Here is a 20,923-nt window from a genome sequence, read left to right on the forward strand (position 1 = left end):
ATGTTCTCAATAGTTATTTTGATGAATTGTTCAATCAGTCAGAGTGGTGTGAAGCAACATCTGATTCGCAATAACGACTTTTTTTTCATATCGTGAGGTACATCCAAATGTAAAGGCAGGGCTGGGACTAGGGCTTGCATGGACTAGTCAGGTAGTCGACTACAACCACTAGTTAGCGCTGTCGGAAGCCAAAGTACTCGAGCACGCAATAACCATATACAGAATAATATAATTGTTTCCTTGGCCGTTGTCAGGGCACACTTGGTTTCCTTAATGCAAATCAGCAAACCATGACCACGACCAAGGAGAATATATGGGAGGGGGAAAAGACAGCAAACAAACTACATGAAATTTGTCTTAATCTATTATAAACTATTTTTAACGGGTTGAGTGAAGATCTAAGTGATGCGAGTAATGATCCATTACTATTTTAACTGTTGAAGACCTGTGAAATGTTATATGACTTTAGGCTATTTAGGCTATGAGGCTATTGTTGTGTAATACATGTTGTATAATGTATTGTTCAATGTCAAAGACATGGATGTTAAGGTTATAATGTGTGTCTGTGTGTTATTTTGCCGATTTAAATTTAAATACAAAATCAAACCTATTATTTTGTAAAATGAAACCGATTAATCTTTCACAATAAGATCTATAACATGCATTTACAAAATAGAAAAGGTGACATTTATTGTTATGATGACTTTAAACTAAAATAACATTACTTTCACTGAAATCCACTTACAATTTGTGGAATGTTGATCATATGAATCAACTCAAATCACACCAAGCAAAAAGAAAAATGAAGCAGGCCCAGCCAAATGATATTATGAATGTAACAGCCAGCACATGACTGTATTAGATTACCTATTTAGTTCAATATTTATCTGAATGAAGTAAAAGGGTAAAGTTCTCAGGAAATGTGCCGCAGACGGCTACATTTTCCTGACTTTCGTCACTGTGGTAAGAGCATACATGCCAAGAACAAAAAAGTAATTGTAGCTAACCCTACTCTCAAGTTCTTGACCATGGGCTTATTTAAGTGCAAAGATTAAAACACTCCCTCACTCAATACACTCGCTGTTACAGGCATCAACTAAATGTTTCAGGAATCTGACCCTTAAAATAAACAGAGCAGGGAGATTTCATTCAAATAATACACAAATGATACATTTGATTCCTTATTGTATGCATCAAACCAACTGGCTCCTGCAAGAGACATGTGACCACCACCAGTGGCTAGCATTTCGGGCGGACAGCTGGACATAAAGAGTTTGTCAGCACTTAAATGGGAGTTAATAAGGATCAGAGTAGGGTTTTAATGTACCTGGCATTACTGACCAACTGCTCCAGTGTGCTGCGTCACCCAGATGGTTAAATAGCTCGCTAAAGCCAGCCTTATGAACCAAACTCCCAGAGTGCAGTTCAACAGGAATAGTACTCATTCAACATGCACAGCACAAAGTAACACATTATCTAGTTGTAGGTGTAATGGGTTTTAGTCAAATCTAATCAAATATCTCATGTTTAGATGAGTTCCCAAGAGTTTTTACGCTAAGCATTCTCTCTCTCTTTTTTTTAACCACAGTTTTCACTAGGGCAGCACTATTGGCCCATCGCTAAGCCCCACCTTAATTTTCAGTAAAATATTCTTGTAAGGTCCGGTTCACATGGAATGCATTTTTTCCATTCAACTGTGTTACTTTTACATTGATTTTCAATGTAGATAAGTGCTAGACGGACATGTTTGACTGTTGTGCTTGCGTCTTTTGCAGCGTTTCGTGCATGACAAAGCATTCTAAAAATGCTGCGCTCGATTTGAAAAAAAAAAAAAGTCTCTAGACCTTGCTCTTTTTTTACCGCTTAACTGGCCTGCGTTTTGTATGAATGGCCACTAACATTGTAAAATTGATTGGACATTATTCTTGCATGTGCTGGGATGAATTGTGACCTTTAAAAGCATATTTCTGTCGTTTTTCTATAAAGAAGTTCTAAATTACGCAATAACATAAGCACTAGTTCGTGGACCTTTGTTTTTATGTGCTCAGATCACTCGCACATGCACAGGTGACCACACACAAGTTTACACCGAAACAAAAATGCACATGGAATTTATTCTGAACCATCTCTATTACATAGTACCATAACATATCTCTCTTTGGAAAGGCTCTGTAGTGAACTTGATCTGTGCTTGAGCAAATCCCGACTTAAGGTCAAAGTCAGTGACGGCCGCCAACAGGGCCAAACCAATGAAAAGCCAAATCTGTCACGCTTCAACACCCTTAAATTACATCAGAGTGAGAGATGAGAAAAGTTGTCATCTGAGTTGGGGGTGGCGGGGGCTTGAAGCAATCAAGAGATGCTGGCCTCTAGGATTTTCCTCATTGCCAGCTCTCTCAAAGCAGTCACTAATTTGTTCCACTAATTGCATCGTATGGAGGACGTTAAGCAGAACAAATGAGTGAGTGTGTGCGAGGCTTCCTAGAGCTGACTGTACTGATGTGGTAGATCATGCATCTTGTGACTTACTATTAGAAAGCTGTTTTGCCACTGTTGCTATGATAAGATAAAACAACCAGATAAAGCAACAATACATTTTTGATAATCAAAAAAAAAAAAAAAAAAAAGGACTATTTTGAGATTATCGGCATAGACCCCATAGCTGATTAGCAGAAGCATTTAATTTATGTAAATGTTTGTCTAATTTCAGCATGTGTGTGTACATCTCAATCATTATAATTAAAATGTATCTGCTTTCAAACAGGGTTTCCATAAATACCAAAAAAAGTAGTCAGAAGAAATACCAGTGTAAAAATGCTATAATGCAATACTGTAACAGAATGAGTGCACAAATACACATGCATGTGTTCGAAAATACTGTTGTACTGCACTCAACAAAATATTTTTTTTTGTGCTTTTGTTCAGTTTAATTAATTCAAATGAGCTAAAGTAACAATTTTGAACCTTAAATTCCTCATTTTTTTGCTTTTTTGGCGATGAGGATTCCTTCTCCTGTGGCTCGGCATAAATATGATCTTGCATTATGAAGTACCGTGCAGTCCAGCCTTTCAAATTTGCCGGGGCAGTGACAAGATCTCACTGATCTCCGTTTCAGTTGGTTTCAGTCACGTGACGCTGGCTCTGAACGAAAACGCATTGTGGAAACGCATTGAGGTAGGCTAATGCTTTTTGTCCCTCTCTGCTATTATAGTTTTTCAAGATGGTGGAACGACATGGAAGCCTCCATGGACTTACCCATCCCATGTAAATAAAGATAAGAAATTCTTCGCTTACGGGGATAAGTCAGATCATTGGCAGAGGTCATTTTACACCAATGAGGACATATTTATGAATAAAGACACTGATTTTAGGTAATAAAATACTTAAAGGGATAGTGCACCCAAAAATGAAAATTCTGTCAGTAATTACTCACCCTCATGTTGTTCCAACCCCGTAAGACCTTCATTCATCTTCAGAACACAAATTAAGATATTTTTGATTAAATCTGAGAGCTGGATCACTTTATTCCACTATTCATTTCCTTCTCTGTGGGCCTCGAGTGAGTTCACGTAGTAAAACAGCGCAGCGCTTCTGTGTTGTACGTCACACGCATCACACACATGACCAGCTTCGGCCAATAATGAGCCTACGTGTGACGTACAACACAGAAGCGCTGCGCTGTTACACTACGTGAACTCACTCGAGGCCCACAGAGAAGGAAATGAATAGTGGAATAAAGTCGTTTTTTGGGGGGGGGGGGGGGTTGCGCACAAAAAGTATTTTCGTCGCTTGATAAACTATTTTAACGATGTCTTTAATAACTTTTCTGGGCCGGCAAGTTTCAATCCCTTAGAAGCCTATGGAGGAGTGATCCAGCTCTCAGATTTAATCAAAAACATCTTAATTTGTGTTCCGAAGATGAACGAAGGTCTTACGGGTTGGAACAACATGAGGGTGAGTAATTACTGACAGAATTTTCATTTTTGGGTGAACTAACCCTTTAAACTACACAGTGTACCTTTAATTTCAATTGTGTTAAAACTACATGATTTATTTTTGACAAATAACTGGGCAGGGGATCTCTAGTTCCCAGCAGGCTTTGACAGCATTAGGAGAGTAAATTTATGGATTAAGTGCTATTTTATGTTTTTAGTAAAAGGATTGAAATGTTAGAGTTTAATGTTCAGTTATGTTGAACATTTAGGAGTTTAGGTAGGAGGAGGACAAACATAAGAAAATGTTGTTTTGTTGCCCCAACTAAACGGATTTAATTTGAATATATATATTTTTTTTACTGTGTAAAAACTTTCTTCAGTTACATTAAAGGTTGTATCAGCGATTTCTTGCTGATACAACCTTTAAGTAATGATAATTAATTATTTTTTTTGTGTAGAAATACTGGTATTTTTTAGAGATGATTTTTTGATAATCAAGAAAATATTTGTTGCTACTTCCGTTTAAACACAACTTCAACATATACTGAGTATTAGATGACGGCAAACGCAATCTAAATGTAAACAGAGGAAATAAGCATGCAAAATGAAACAGCCAATATCGCCAATAACTAGTTGCTTATTAGCATGCATATAACTAGGATATTGGCTGTTTATTAGTACTTATAAACAGGGGTGCACATAACTTGTACGCAGGTGCGCATGCATGGTAAAAAAATAAACGATGAGCAGTAGAAAATGTGAAGGGAGGTGCTTTTGAGTACCAACATTTTTGGGAACAGGGACACGTTTACTTTTTTAGTAAACTTTTACTTTCACGTTTATTTTTCCTCCATCTCTGGTAAGATAGCAATCATGATGATAAGTGTTTTCATTAATTATTAGGGGTGCAACGGATCGCAGTTGATCCGTGATCCGTACGGACCAGGCCCCACAGAATGGCATGCATGTGATTTGCGGATTAACTGCCAAGTTTAACCATCATAGGATACGTGTGCCACGTACCAAGCAGCATCTCCAGGTGCTCCCTTGAGAACCAGACCAAAAAAGTTATGTGCATCCCTACTTATAAAGCACATATTCATACCTTTTTCTGCATGACCATATTCTACATCCCTCAATCCTACCCAACACCTAAACTTATCAACTACATTTCTAACTATTAATAAGCAGTAATTCGGACTTAAGGCATAGTTAAAGGGATAGTTCGCCCAAAAATGATATTTAAGCCATGATTTACTCACCCTAAAGCCGTTCGAGATGCATACGTCAATCTTTTTTCAGACGAACACATTTTCAGTTATTTTAGAAAATGTCTTAGATCTTTCAGTGGTTATAATGTGAAGCAATGGGGTCCAGCTGATTCAAGTCGGAAAATGTACATGCATCCTTCTCAAAAATAATCCATCCGAAAGAACCACTGAAAGACCACTGAAAGATCTAAGACATTTTCTAAAATAACTGAAAATGTGTTCGTCTGAAAAAAGATTGATGTATGCATCTCGAACGGCTTTAGGGTGAGTAAATCATGGCTTAAATATCATTTTTGGGCGAACTATCCCTTTAAGTCATGTGACCAAAAAATTTAGCCAATAACCGATATGGCACTGAAATACAGTAGATCCCTAGTATTCTTCCACTTTAATTTAACATTTTTAGTATTGGAACTTTTGGCATCCCTGATATAACACGCATCTCAAATTAACACCCATCTTGCCCTCTAGTTATTGGTATCACACACTGAAAAATCTATATCTGTTGATTACTACTAAATATAGCTAAAAAGGCCAACTGACCTCAGTATTGTTAAACAATACTTTAGGCAACTATTTTTCAACTGAACTCGGTGTAAAAAAAAAAAAAAAAAAAAGACATTACAGCAACAAAACTGAATCATAGTTAATTCCAAGCAACTACAAAATAAATAGTGACATTTGCCATTATTTTTGAGGATTCTGATTTTAAAATTGTCTGACACAAAGAAACTCACAACCAGAGTCCCTAAAGAATAAAACTCATCTAATAAGTCTTTAAAGTTTAAAGACTTGTCCAAAGGCTGGACTAAGGTTGTACTACTTGTAATACTAGTTATGCCAAACCAACATAATCTGCCCAATACACACAACATGCCAACTCCCAACCTCCCCATTCCTCCCACTCACTCCTTTAGTCTGTCAACTGAACTATTTATGAGCTTGTTTGCTCATGCTGGACAAGTCCTGCTCCACTCCCTCCTCCGAAATCCCATCAGCCAGCCCCTGTCTCCACTGTTCCGCATTCCCAATGATCGAAGCAGCCCCCTCACTGCACTGACCCCTCCACAAAGACTCATCTGTGCCTCACACAAACACATTCATATGTATTCATTAAAACACACACATTTTCATCGCTCTGCAGGTCTCAAACACAAAGCAGGGAGTGAATGCCAGTGCTTCTTTCCTCTGTTGTTACCGGTTGAATAAAAAGGCCCAGTGTTCCTGAGGTGTTTGCTGAGGTGTGGGCGGAGCCCCGAGCCTAGTACTGACCAATCCCATTTAACCCTCTCTTTGTAGAGCCGCCCATTTACCTGCTGTCACTGCTGCTCCCTCATTGTCAGTTACAGTTGTTTTGAGTCTGAAAGCACATTCAAAAACGGCTCCAACATTAACAAAGGAAGAATCTGAGTACAACGTCTACATAAACACAGAGGGAATGTCTACTTTCGGCCTCTGCACAGTCTTACACAACACACATTGTTTTATTAAAAAGAAAAACACAGACATTATAAGGAAGGAATTTTGCCAATAAGGATTAAAGTTGGCACATGGAGCCAACGTTTTTGAAAGGCATGTTTTACGTTCTGTTATGCCATTAAAGCCATTGAAGAACAGGAAATGTATTTTAATGTGACTGTTTCCAGGTCTGTGTAGGATCAAAAACCATTTCTGGCCACTGGACATTCTCAGCTTTTAAAAGACAGGCTGTTTTTTCAAGGCCTGAGCCAGTTCAAACATCCAATGCGGCAATTAGTGTCTATTTTTACTTGAACATCAATGGAGAGCAAGCCCAAGATTGAATTACAAGTGTGTAAAGTCAGGACAGATCAGTTTTATAACCTACATAAATCATGCAGTAATGTTTATCACAAGTTCTTGCAAATATTCACAAAGAAAATTATAAAAGGGTAAAAGTGTGCACAATAAAGAAAAGGAAAATCCTTTAAAATCGAGTTTAAAATGTTGGTTTCAAAAAACTTTATACCATTTTGGCACAGTTTTACAGTGTCCTTGTTACATATGTTACATGTACTTACCGTAGTAATAAGAGTAAATTATGCATAATTACATGCAATTAACCCTAAACCAACACCTAATCCTACCCAAACCCTGTAGTAAGTACATGTAGTTAATTATTACTACTCAGTACTTAATTACACTGTAACAATGACACCTTAAAATAAAGTGTAACCACCATTCACCCATAAACTGTAAAATGAATGATTCTAAAAACAACAACTCAACTATCAAGTAGAGCTGCATGATACTGAATAAACTGAGAATCACAATTTTTGTTTAAAATAGAGATCATGATTTTCCCATGATTCTGAAAAGACAAATACATAAAGACTTCACTTGCTTCATTACTGGATGAAACAGCTTTTTGAAAGTATCTCTTGAATGATTCAATAACAAATAGTTTTAATTGCCACTTGTCGCCACTTAATGGTGTAACAATATAATTGGTATTTGAAGCGTCAATTTACTTTCAAAAGGTGATTTACTCTATTGTGATCACTTCATCAGTGTATATATCCAAAATATAAACTTTATTCCAGTACTTGTGTGTACGTATTTATACCAACTTATTCTAACCCTACCAGTCTTCTAATACTCTACTAGCACTCTAATGACAGTTAGTAGACATGTAGGTGTAACAATTCTCTCTTACCCCTTTTCCACCAAGGCAGTGCTGGTGCCTAGAGCCCTGCACGGGCCTCAAATCTAGGCCCGAGCCCGGCCCTGGCCCGAGACGCTCAGGCCCTAGCCCGACCCGTGTCCGACAGCTCATCAGAATTATCAGCCCGAGTCCGACCCGAGCCCGTTTTTTTTTTTTTTTCACACCGGCAGACTGCCATTAAAATATGTCCGTTTTGTTATGTTTCTTTTCTTTTCATTTCTTTATTAAGTTAATTTAGACAAATGTTTGGATCATTTAAAAAAAAAAAAAAAAAAAAGACGACCAAGCAAGCCGAGCCAACAGCGAGTTAAACATGTTTGATCAATTTAGCCTCTCAAATCAACGCTAATACTTTATTTAGCTACAATAAAATCCATAGATATAAAACACTTCAAGCATATCACACAGACAGTTAGTTTAATGTTTAGGCCTATTTATTAAACCAGTGAGTACATTTTTTTGAAATACTGAGGCATGCTCAGGCTGCTCGCAACAGCGCTCGCAAACGAAATGAGCAATAGTCAATCTAAACAAATTAAATTAAATAAATCAAAAACAAACTTGCAGGTTATCTTACCTCAAAAATGCACCACAGAACATGGCCATTCTTTTTTCCAGTAGTTTCCAACAGTTAAACGAAAATAAAGTCCAATCAAACGAAAAGTTAGAAGTGTCTCTTACAGAGCATCGTGGAGAAAAAGAATAGCATCCACAGTGGAAGATTTTAACCCAGTCCTCTCTTCTATCACTCGTGATTTTTCTCTTAATATTCTCCATTATTTGCACATGAGGTGAATCGTTGGTTCCGCTGACGGGAAACCTTCTGTGTGTGTGCGTGCGTGCAACTGTCATGTCAATCATATGTCAGTGTAATTATAAGATTATGAAAGTTATGAGGTTATTAAATGTCTTTCTATGTTTGTTTTTCTATCGTCAACGTCAACTTCTCATATTTATTTTAATTAATGTCTAAAAATATAAAAAGAAGGATAACCCAAAAAAGGCCAGAGGCCCGGCCCGCATGTGAACTATGACGTGAAAAGTGGCCCGAAGCCCGGCCCTAGGGGCGTAAAAAAGGCTGAAATGCAGGGCTTTACTGGTGCCAGTTCGGAGCCGGTGCCTACTCGCAAACCAGTTATTTGTGTTTCAACAGCCAAAGAACCGGTTCTCAGCCAGGAAAATTGGTTCCAAAGTGGCACCAACTCTTTGCTGGACTAGAACCGTTATTTTACCACGTCATGCTTACGTCGGGGGCTGGGGGCGGGGTTATTGTCGAACTTCTTCTCGAATGTAACCTCCGTCTATAGTAATCCAGACGAGCAGCACAAATGTGTTCTAAACGTCTTCTTCTGACCCCAATATAGGATCGCAAACCCAGGAGAAACATTTGCAGAAAGACGATGTAGTCCAACATTGTAATTGTTATGCTTGAAGTTGGGAAAGCTAAGACGTATGGCAACGTACACAGTGACGTAACGACGTCGTTCGCTGGGCTCTCTAGTCAGTGGAAAAACAAACAGGTTCTGAGAAGGTTCGCAAGTTGAACCAACTTTGAACCAGCACCAGTTCCGAACCAGTTCTTTTTTGGTGGAAAAGGGGTATCTGATATCAGGACAGTGATACAGTTGACTTAATGCCACCCAAAAAATATCAAAATTATTTTAAATTCAGACACTAAAAACATGTTAATTCATTCAAGAGGTTTATTCAAAATAGTGTATGCATGAATTGCGTTTGTAATGTAGGTTTTAAAGGGTAACTAAACCCTAAACCAACTTTTTTTAGTTAATGATCTGTAGAATGGGTCTTTTCATTTTATTTCAAGAATTAGTTCTGTTCATTGATTCAAGTAACTTTTTTGACATTTGGGTATAAAGTGTTTTAATTCTACAATATATGGTGTAAAAACGTCTGAGTGCTGCCCTCTTCAGGTTGAACGGTGGCTACTGCAGTTGAATTTTCCTATTGGATGTTTGCGGTACTGCGTGACGTAAGCGGTACTGTGTGACGTAAGCAGGTTCCAGCTCACCACGCCCTTGGTACGAGCTACCACGCATAGTATTGCATCAGTTAGGATAGCTTCAAGTGAGCGTAGATTTATCTGTATTTAGTACAGTGGTCAGGAAGGTACGTAGGTGTAGTGTTGCTGGTTGCTGGTCAACTGCAACAGCACTGCTGGACTGCATAGCTTTCCAGCAGACTTGGAAATTAGGCGCCAGTGGTTGCATGCACTTGGCCTGGAAGACCGTGAGTTCCCGCCTAGAGCTCAAGTGTGCAACCTGCATTTTACGTGGGATTGCTTCTCCAACGCAATAGAGGTGGAAATGGGCTTCTCCACACAGCTCGCGCTGAAAAGCGACGCAGTGCCAAACGCTGCTCCTCCTGCATGGACTCCACCACCGCAGCGGCGTCTTGATGTGAGTGATCATATATATTTTAATCACAATTTATGGCTAGGCTAAAGTTAATCCTCTGGGGTCGACAAACGCGCCGGCGCATTTTGCTGGATTTTTTCATATGGCGGCAAAATATGAATATGCCTAGAGCGCGCGCTATTGACATCAACTCGATGAAACTCATCAGATGCATGTACTTTACGTCGTCTTTCAACCCTTTGAGTCACTCTCCATTTTAGAGTCTGACAGCAGCTGTCAATTAATCCGTCACTGCGGGTCTCAGGTGCACGCTCCCCGGCTCAGCCCCGCCCGCGGTTCTTCCCCTCTATCTCCGCTGGGCTCTGCCCACTTTTCTAGCATTTTTCAAATATTGCCAGTGGGTGGAGTCAGGCTCTGACCAGGGGTTTAGTTACCCTTTAATAACAGATCTGGACAAAAAAAAATAAAAAAAAATAAAAAAAAAATCTCATTGACCCAAAAGTTAGTGTAGCAAGTATAAATGTAACATTTTGATGCATCATCACCAAAACTCGCAGACCGGCGATAAATTTGTAGAGTTGCATAAAAAGTATTTGTCCAGACAAAGAGGACATTATTACATGGCTAAGGTGTATTTATATCTGTTGCATAGTGTCATTGAGCAGATAAAGGGGGCTCTCTACCCTCTCTCTCCGCAAGCAGCTGTGAACAGACCCTCATTGGAGAGTATTTGGCAAGGTTCCTGGTCCTGGCACAGAGTCAGCTCAGTAAGAGAACTAGTGTGACATGCCACCACACACACACCCTCTTCTGCCTCTCTTCAGGACTGAAAGCAGGGGACCTCCTAAAATGCAGCATGCTCTGGCCCTGGGTTGTGCGAGAGTTCTCTGCAGTCTCCGTTTAATGCTGTCTATTTCTGCCGTTCCCCCCGCAGAGCCCCAGCTCTCCAATAGATTCCTCAGAAGGTCACAGTAGGGCTTGAATGGCGTGCTGCGTGCACTGGTCAAATTCCATGCAAATGTGTATGCGTGCATGTTCTCTCTTTGTTTCAAGAGCTGAGAAAACATATGGAGAACTAAATGATAAAAACCGATGTTCTAAGACAAGCCCACACCATCACAGCTGCCGGAGTCCTTGTTATGACTACAAATTTAGGTCAATGTTGTGTGTGTGTGTGTGTGTGTGTCTCATATATTATAATATATATAATATATATATTATATATTATATATATACATATACACATACATACATATAACTTGATGTACTAAAATAACTCAAAACTAAAATTACAATTATTAAACTATATAGACTTTGTTTTTTTTAAACTAAAAATGACAAAAAAAAATACACAACATTACAAAAATCCTTTAACTGAAAGTAAAAAAAAAACATTTAAAAAAAATACCCATAGTATCTCATTGAATTTGATACTAAAATAACACTGTGTAGAACTAATACAGACACACACACACACAGATTAAGGCAACAAGCCTGTCCGTGACTTTGACTGACAGCTTGGGTGATTATTTGGAAGAGAGAGCAGAGGCCTGTGTCGTCCCATGGGTGTGGATGGAACAGGAAGTTTGGACTGTTGTAGCGGCTTCCTCATCACTTCCTATTGGCCTAATGAACAAAAACCCACAGGGAGCCAGACGTCTGACAGTCAGAGTGTCTCAAGCCTGTTTATACTGGACATATCAAGGCAACAAATCATCTCAGGATAAGCACTGCCACCGACACAGACCAATCAGCTGTAAGCTCGAAAATAGACTAGACAAAACGGGTGATTGACTATCAACTGCGTCCAAATATGCGCATCTCCCTAGTATGTAATATGCAAAAAACATACGTCAACTTGGTATTATTTCAGAATATACAGCATTCATGATACAGTAGGCAAACAATAACCAGAGATTCCAGTGGACACTTTACTTTCCCATTCTGCAATGGGAGCTGAAGAGCCACGAAATTCAAAATGTAAAAAACTAAAAGAGAGCAAGTGCAAGCGCTACAGGTACCAACAAAGTTGTTCCTTTGTGGTTATTGTACTTTAACAACAGGGAAGTAAATTATTTTTGTGGCTGTTATAAGTACGTCATAGATCAAAGAACAGACGGGTCAAAGGATAACGGCAGATGAAGTATGTCCCGGGATGTATTTGCAGCCCCTATCTAAATAACAGCTCTTCTTCGCATACTCTACAACTAATGTAATTTCAGACACAGCTTATCTATCCTACTTTAATTTCAACAGAAATCCATCTAATAATAATTGGTTATGATCATTTTAACACTACTATAACCACATACATTACCGTTCAAAAGTTTGGGGTCAGCAAGACTTGTAAAAAGTAATACTTTTATTTAGCAAGGATGCATTAAATTGTTTAAAAGTGATTTAAAAGACATCATAAATGTTACAAAAGAGTTATATTTCAAATAAACAGTTTTTAAAACTTTCTATTTATTAAATAATCCATTAAAAAGTATCACAGTTCCACAAAATCATTAAGCAGAACAACTGATTTCAACATTAATAAGAAGACAAACATGGTGTTTTTTTTTAGCACCATGATCTGGAGGATCATGTGACACTGAGTAATGACTACTGAAAATTCAGCTTTGCCATAACAGGAATACACTAAAATATATTAAAATAGAAAACAGTTATTGTAAATTGTATTAATATTTCATAATATTACTGTTTATATTGTTTTATTTTACTGGATCAAATAAATGCAGTCTTGGTGTGCAAAATAAATTGTAAAAAAATCTTACCAACACCAAACTTTTGAACTGTAATAGGATTTAAAACACCAAAAACAAGAAACATTACACAATCTGTATTTGATTGTTATAGTCACAGGTATGTTTAAATTAAACATGTAACTAATATAATTAATAGCTGTACTTTTCCAGTAAAAACACTGTAGTTCAGACAAATAAAGTGTAGTTCATTGACTCATCACCATAAAGGACACTTCTACTGTAGCGTGCAAAGTGTCAGCACTGGTGAGACAATATAGCGCAAATTAGACCATTTTCCTTGATCAAATATTAGTCTCGAATGAGTTTCATTTATACCTGGCAAATAGGCCCAAATATTCACAAATTGGTTACAAAGCCCAATAAGAAAGCTAAAGATTACATCCAACTAAGGAGTAAAGGTCCATAAATACATTTTCCCTGATTTCTAAATTGGAGAAAATTATTACTCGGGCAGACGCTGTGGAGGAGAGAACAAACCCATATCCATAAATACATGCTGAGGCTGAGATTGCTGCAAGCCTTCAGCATTTAGATGGCAACACAAATTACAAGTTGGTGATGCAGAGGAGCGGCTCACAGACGAGGAGAGCAGGTCAGTGGGTTTCCGGGTGAACTGGGAATGAGGTTAGAGTAAAAAAAAACAGACTAGTGCCCAATATGCACACGCCCTCATGACAAATCATTTCAGACTATATGGACCTGCCAGTTTCTAAAATCAAACAGCTGCAAGTTTCATGCCAATTTATGTTTAAAACCATAAAAAATAAATTAAGGATTTATTAAGGTTTAAAGAAATTAAGGTTTAAATTAAGGATGGATCAGAACAGACGAATACTAATCTACCAAACAAACAGTCTGTCAGTGAGACTGACTAGTTTTCTAATTTATCGTTTCAGCTTTAATACCCTTTATTGGTCTTTAAAGTTTTGAACAATTAGTACCTTCATGCATAGCCGTTTATCGATATGGCCTGGTTTCACAGACAGGGATTAGATTAAGACAGGATTAGGCCTTAGTTAAATTAGGACATTTAAGTAGCGTTTTTAAACATGGCTTGAAAAAAACATTACTGATGTGCATCTTGAGACAAAACAATGGCACTGACATATTTTAAGATACGTCAATGCAAGTTGTTTTAATAGCTCTATTTGGAAAGTATTAATCATTCTATAATGACTGAGGTAATTTTGTAAGGGAGTGCATCAGCATAGAAAATGCTTTTTTATGCTTTTCAGGTATGTCTTACAGTATTCAGGTCAAATGTAAAATAACACTGCATAGTCTGCACTGTATAAATTAAATGAATCTTTGTTAAGGGGGATTTTCTCTTTGTCTTCTGTTGTTCGACTAACATTAATGATACGGTTGGCAGAAGGTTTATTGGGCTGCTGTCATTTTAATACCTGATGAACGGATCCAATATAATAATACTTTCTCAATTGTTTACGTTCACATAAGTGACTGTGTTTACGAAGATACTCGCCAAGATGGCCATAAAGAGAACTGAATTCGGTGTTCGCGTGACGTCTGCGCGGCTCTGTGTGAAAATTGAATTGAATTGAATTCTTTTGCGTCTTTTCGCGCTTGAATGAAACTGACAGGACTTAAAAACACCCTCAAATGATAAACTTTCACTCTATGATGGTTAGCCTAAGCTTTGCAACGAATCTGCTAATCACATGCGTTCAGACATTGGGGCCTGCTCCGATCGGATCACGGATCAACTACGATTCCTACTTGACATCGCACATCTTGCGATGTGACTATCGCGGATGTGCACATTGCGATGTCGATACTGAAGCGGTGTATATCGTTTAGCCCTAGAACAAACCTGGGGTTTCAAACTTGTACATTTGAAAAAATTGAATCAAAAATGGTCTCATTGCAACCATCACCAGACAATGCATACTTTCTTTGTTTAGACTAACATGAACAGAAGTTCAGCACATATGTCTTTATTTCTTTGGTCTGGTAGTTTAATCCTGAGGGTCAATTTGGGATATTTTCCCACAGCACTCACACTCGAGTACCTGGGTGTGCTTACGAGAACACAGTCCCATCTTGGAAACAGATGTGGCAACATGACATCAGACCCACAATGCAGTGAGCGCACAAGTGCACGTGCACACACACACACACACACACACTCCTGCTGAGAATAAACAAAACCCTTTCATGAGCAACACCAGACTGCGTTATCGCCGGTTTGTGCATCATGGAACAGATCACAAAGCCATGTTGCCTTATGAATCATTAAACACAATCTGCCTAATAAAACATCCACATCATCTGACAGCAGATCAATCAATACCGCAATTCATACGCACTTGGCAGTGCTAAATAAAGAATAATGGAAAACAAGTCCCAATGCACTCCTGGGGAACACTAGAAAGAGTAATAAATCTTTGAACCAGAGCCGACCCCATTGTTCTTCCATTATCTAGACATAATATGAACAGTCATTTACCTCCAGCAGGGTCTCTCTGCTTCAGTACAGCATGTTTGGTGGCACCACCGCATTCCAGAGTCCTGTAGCCTAATAAAGCTGGATAATGACCATTTTCCACTCTCCCGTGTTTGATCTTTGTAACAGGGGAATTCAAAGCATACTGTTATCTGATCTAATTATGGGAAGTTTCATCCTCAGTCCACTAAAACAGTTAGGCTGTCTTATAACACCACATTTAACATCATTTAGATAATCTTCCGTGTCATTGTCAGCCCAGCAAAATATAAAGGAGAGGTTAAGATAAATTCAGGTGTTGCCGCAGCAAAGCCAGTGAAATGTTTCCAAGTCCTTGACTGAGCAGCTGGCAATAGTAAACATGTTTTAAAAACCACACTGCTAATCTCAACAGTGCACAAACCCACAAACAAGACCTTAAATCTTGCCCCGCTCATGTAATTTTGCAGTCAAATGCTGGTGTCATATTGTAGGAAATTCAAGCAATGCATTTTCACCAAAGACTTTTGCTTTTTCAGATCATTTCACCCATTGTGATTAATAAACAACATCAAAGGAGAAAATGCATTTGTCAGATGTGTAACTACACCCAGGCTAGCACTTAGAAAGTGACTTCAGGCATTGGGTGTAAAAGACTTAAAGTCGCAGGATTTAAGAGCTAAAGTCATGTGGCAGCTGTCACCCACCACAACCGGCACGCAAAAGCAAGACTGCCAGCGGTCTCCGGAGAGACGGTCGTTTACATTCTCCAGCACAGCCGCAAATGGACAAAACCAAACACAGTTGCTACAGTGCGCTTATTTTTAAATAAACTTTGGGTAGCTTTGCAAACACAATAGCAAACGTACAATATTTGTGCAGTGGAATCAAACAAACAAAACAACCAGGCAAACAATTAACCAGACAACTATAAAAAAGTAAGTTAACAATACGTGATATGCATCACTTCAGGAGTTCCAACAACAAATACTGTAGTCAAGAAGATCCAAAGAGTAGCCTAAGCTATAGAAGTAAAGAATTATATTTAAGTATACTTATTTTTGTCTACTAACAATTTATAAGCAATATAGCCTAAAGCACTATTTACTATTTACTATTCACTATTTACTAAAACATTTCAGCACATGAAAAAATGTCACGTGACTCAAAAGTGTGGGGTTAGTAATAGTAAGCCCTTTTTTTTTAATGAGACTAATACTTCTATTCAGCCAAGATGCATTAAATTGACCAAAAGTGACAGTAATTTACAATATTACAAAAGATTTGTTTAAAATAAATTCTACTGAAATTCCCCAAAAAAATCCTGAAAATATGTATCATTATCACAAAAAATTAAGCAGTACTGTTTTTAACATTAATAATATAATAAGATAAGACATGTTTGAGCACAAATCAGCATATTTTAATGATTTCTGAAGGATCATGTGACACTTAAATCTGGAGTAATGGCTTTTGAACGGTCAAATTAAAAGCACATTAAAAGACATATTTTATATTGGTGAATTTTTTTTTTTACAAATCAAAAATTCAGGAAGTCTCACCCAGGCTGATAAGGTGATGAACAGACACGGAAAAATAAAGAAATTGATGTGAAGTGTCTCACCTCAAGCTCATAGAACTCCTGAGCATCGTCCAGGCCCTGGACGCGGATCTGAAGGCCCTTGTTGTGGCCTTTCCCTCCCGCTCCCATAGCCGAACTGAGGCTCTGCCCAGGCTCCAGGGTGCTGATGCCGGTGTTGTTCTGAGCTCCGAGCCGTGTCCCTGCAGGGGTCTGCAAGGAGCGGTAGGTGCCCTCGATCTCACCCATAGCTGCTCCCGATGCAGCCTACCCCCTCTCTCTCACACATATACACACCCCAGCCTGGAGACAACACAATAATAAAAGAAATGATACAATGAAATTAAATCTCACGCCAGTTATACAGGAATTGATATCATGGCAGATTATAAAAGGGACTACTCCAGGATTCAAAGAAGATACTATTATGAAAACAGATGAAACTGGATCTACAAAGATAGTAGCCTAATTATTCCCACCACTGAACATAATGACCTAAATCATTCATCATTAAAGGGATAGTTCACCCAAAAAAGAAAATTCTCCCATCAATTACTCACCCCCATGTCGTTCCAAACCTGTTAAGACTTTCGTTCATCTTCGAAACAAATAAAAAAAATGTATGAGTTTTTTGTCCCTCCATTGACAGCTACGCAACTGACACTTTGACGCCTCAAAAAGTTCATAAAGAGATCGTAAAACTAATCCATATGAATTGAGTGGTTTAGTCCAAATTTTCTTAAGAGGCTTTTATTCACAACCACATAAACACTGATCAGCGAATATAAACAGGAGCTCAACCGAACCAGCATGATGCGAGAGAACAAACCTCTTGCTGAAGCTCAAACTTGCTGCATAACACACAAGAATGAACCTCATTGGTTATCACACGTCAAGCGAACATGCTTGTGTTCCGTTTATCATAACTGATGTGAGAGTTGATGAATGTTTATGTGAATAAAAACCTAAATTAAATCTGTTCATCATATAAAGCGATTGTCTCTCTTCAGAAAAAATTTGGACTAAACAACTCAATTCATATTATTAGTTTTACAATCTCTTTACGAACTTTTGAAGTGTCAAAGTGGTAGTTGAGTATAGGTCGGTGTCTATGGAGAGAACAGAAAGCTCTCAGATTTCATCAAAAAATATGTTAATTTGTGTTCCGAAGATGAACAAATGTCTTACGGGTTTGGAACGACATGAAAGTGGGTAATTAATAACAGAAATTTCATTTTTGGGAGAACTAACCATTTAACCATCTGAAGGTGAACATCATCCTTTAAAGACAAATATTGCACAGTCTAAATCATTCAACTACAATTTAAAATCTTATTTAAATTAAAATACTTTGCACTTGTACACTTTCCACCTGGCAAGTTCATCTTTGTTTTGACTTGTTTCGAACTAGTAAACCATTATCTATTCTAAGTGTTAAACAAGCAAACTATTCCGTTATTATGTAAAATCTCAATGTAGAGTCAGATCTTTTCTTCTGTATTGTGGCGTATATCCGTGTGAAATGGATTATTAAAGAAGAAGAAAATTATAGCAGGGACTTTCCATCAGTTGTTGATTGGATGGAAGCAGATCTGAATGCAAGCTTTGATCAGACTAAATGTTTGGAGAAGTCCAACCGATGTTACGATATATTGATTAAAAACGAGCTAAAAAAAACATACATGGATGAATTGTTCAAAATAAGATAAAAAAAGATGCATTTAGAAAACAGAAGAATTTCCATTTCATGCCAACTTTATATGATAGGCATGAGCCAATCTGAGCTGATGCATTTATTGTCAGCCTAACATTCATTGACAGCTCTACACATTCAAAATATCTTGAATGACACGATTCACTCTTTTAGAAAAAATAATTATGACCCAGCTCCCTTTCTTTCACATGGCACTTCATTCAGTTCCTTTCACAATTGGCCAGCACAACAGCAGTGAAATGAACACAAGACAAGCTCACATGAGCCCTTACAAAATACTAATGTACTGTCACATTTAGCACAGTGACTCTGATTAACAATGGAAACAATAAAGCATCAATGTAACACGACCAACTACAACATCCTAAATAAACAAGCTCCACTGTTTTGATGAGAATCACATTCACTCGGAATTAAATCCAAAATCATTCTTGATTCTGGCTCTTTAATGCAACAGGTTGGTTTAAACAATTTGACTGGAATGCCTTCAAAGCACAGGCTCACTTACAAGCTGTGATCCAAATTGACCCATTTACCCTCATAGGAATGAAGTGAACATATTTGAGAATGAATACTTCATCCAAGATTTGGAGCAATTCCTACCGCTGTATTAAACAATAATGGGCGACCATTTATCGTTTTGTTTGAGCAATGAAGCAATTATCATGCACTTGATAAGACAACACTGTTTAAAATCTATTAAATGAAAATACTTTATTTAATGTAATGAGTTAAAGCTGCATGCACCCAATTCACCTACGATAAAAAAAAATCTCTGCAATCTTAACCTCTCACGACAAACTCATTTTACTTCTCGTGTGAGAGTAACGTTATTTCACAAACACCGACAACAATATCCTCAACTGCAAAGAAAAATACAAGCGCACATTTTACTGTTTGTTATTACAGAGATGAAACAAAGACTGAGAAAGTTTAGTCAAACCGCACAAACATGCGAAGAGATCATAAAACTCTACCGTACGCTTCACTGAGACACGTTTAAATAAACTATTGCCAATATTACTGGTTCGCGTTTGCTTTAAATCTCTATTTCGGAATAAATCGACATCATACCTTTTATTTTTCGCCTGGTATTTCTTCAACTCTAAACGAGTTACACGTCCGACCGTCGTTGTAGGCGAACTGTGACCAAAGCTGCATTCTGATTGGACGACTTCGGAGAGATCTTGCCTTCTATTGGTTCAGGTTCGTACTGAAATCGTCGACAGCTATTGGCTGAGAGGTGTACCTGCGGATTGATTTTATTGGTTTCAAAATGCCATTTCGTTTGTTGATGATATAGTTATGGAAACATTTACATTAAATAGTTTTCAATAGGCAAATAAATAAGAGACGAAATTTAAACTATTGATTTGTGTTCAGTTGTTGTCTAAAACACTGTCTAATTTAGTTGCAGCAACAACAACAAAACTAGTTGTGTCTGCTCTCCTCTTTCCAAGAATTGTAGGAATGCCACAAAAAATGGCATATATACTGTATGATCACATGCAAAAATAAGCAAACATTGTATGTAAGGTGACATTCAAAACAGTTGACATATAGCCTAAGCAAATCATTAAGGAGTCACTAAGACTAGAGGGATACACGTTATAATAACAAAATCTATTTCCACAGAATATAAGGGAGCAGAACAGAATAAGCATGACCTACACAGTACATTACATATAAAGAAACAAAAACAGCAACCCCACATTTGCTGACAGTAGTGACCAGGTTATTTGTTATAATAGAAAGTAGCTTCAGTCGCATAAGGACATTTGGAGATGCTCTGTAAAACCAGACATAAAATATGGTGAAACATATAGGCCTATACATACTACATACAAACATAAAGTAAGACCAAAAGACAAAACTAAAACTGAATTATATATATATATTCATTCAAGTCAGTAAGTGAAAAAAAATGCAGTCAAAGTCTCTAAATATAGACTGTCTAGCAAAGTAGTCTCTCATTTAAAGGATGTTGTGGTTCGTTGTTCAAGGCCTCCATTGCGTTGTTTCAGCAGGCGTGTGGCTGTCTGTAGGACAAACTGGATACCGCTGACGAAGGTGACGTCTCTGCACATGTTCATTGGTGATTTCTACCACACATGTAGCAGAGAACCAGCCCCGCTGTCCATCCTGTAGGCTA

The 20,923-nt window shown here is 37.9% G+C and overlaps 1 protein-coding gene across 2 annotated transcripts in view; it reads right to left on the reverse strand.

The window, feature by feature from the left end:
- farp2 (FERM, RhoGEF and pleckstrin domain protein 2) overlaps nucleotides 1-19,928 on the reverse strand; it is a 54,692-nt gene extending 34,764 nt beyond the window's left edge. For both annotated transcript variants that reach the window (XM_084128614.1, XM_084128615.1), the window contains exons 1-2: nucleotides 19,846-19,928; nucleotides 17,103-17,360 (exon numbers count right to left, since the gene is read on the reverse strand). In XM_084128614.1, the coding sequence (XP_083984740.1) occupies nucleotides 17,103-17,306 (204 nt within the window). In that variant the 5' untranslated portion in view covers nucleotides 17,307-17,360; nucleotides 19,846-19,928. The remainder of the gene's footprint in view (nucleotides 1-17,102; nucleotides 17,361-19,845) is intronic.
- Between the last annotated feature and the right edge of the window lie 995 nt (nucleotides 19,929-20,923).

This window comes from Abramis brama, assembly GCF_963993115.1.
Source record: "Abramis brama genome assembly, chromosome: 11".
Classification (NCBI taxonomy): Eukaryota; Metazoa; Chordata; class Actinopteri; order Cypriniformes; family Leuciscidae; genus Abramis; species Abramis brama.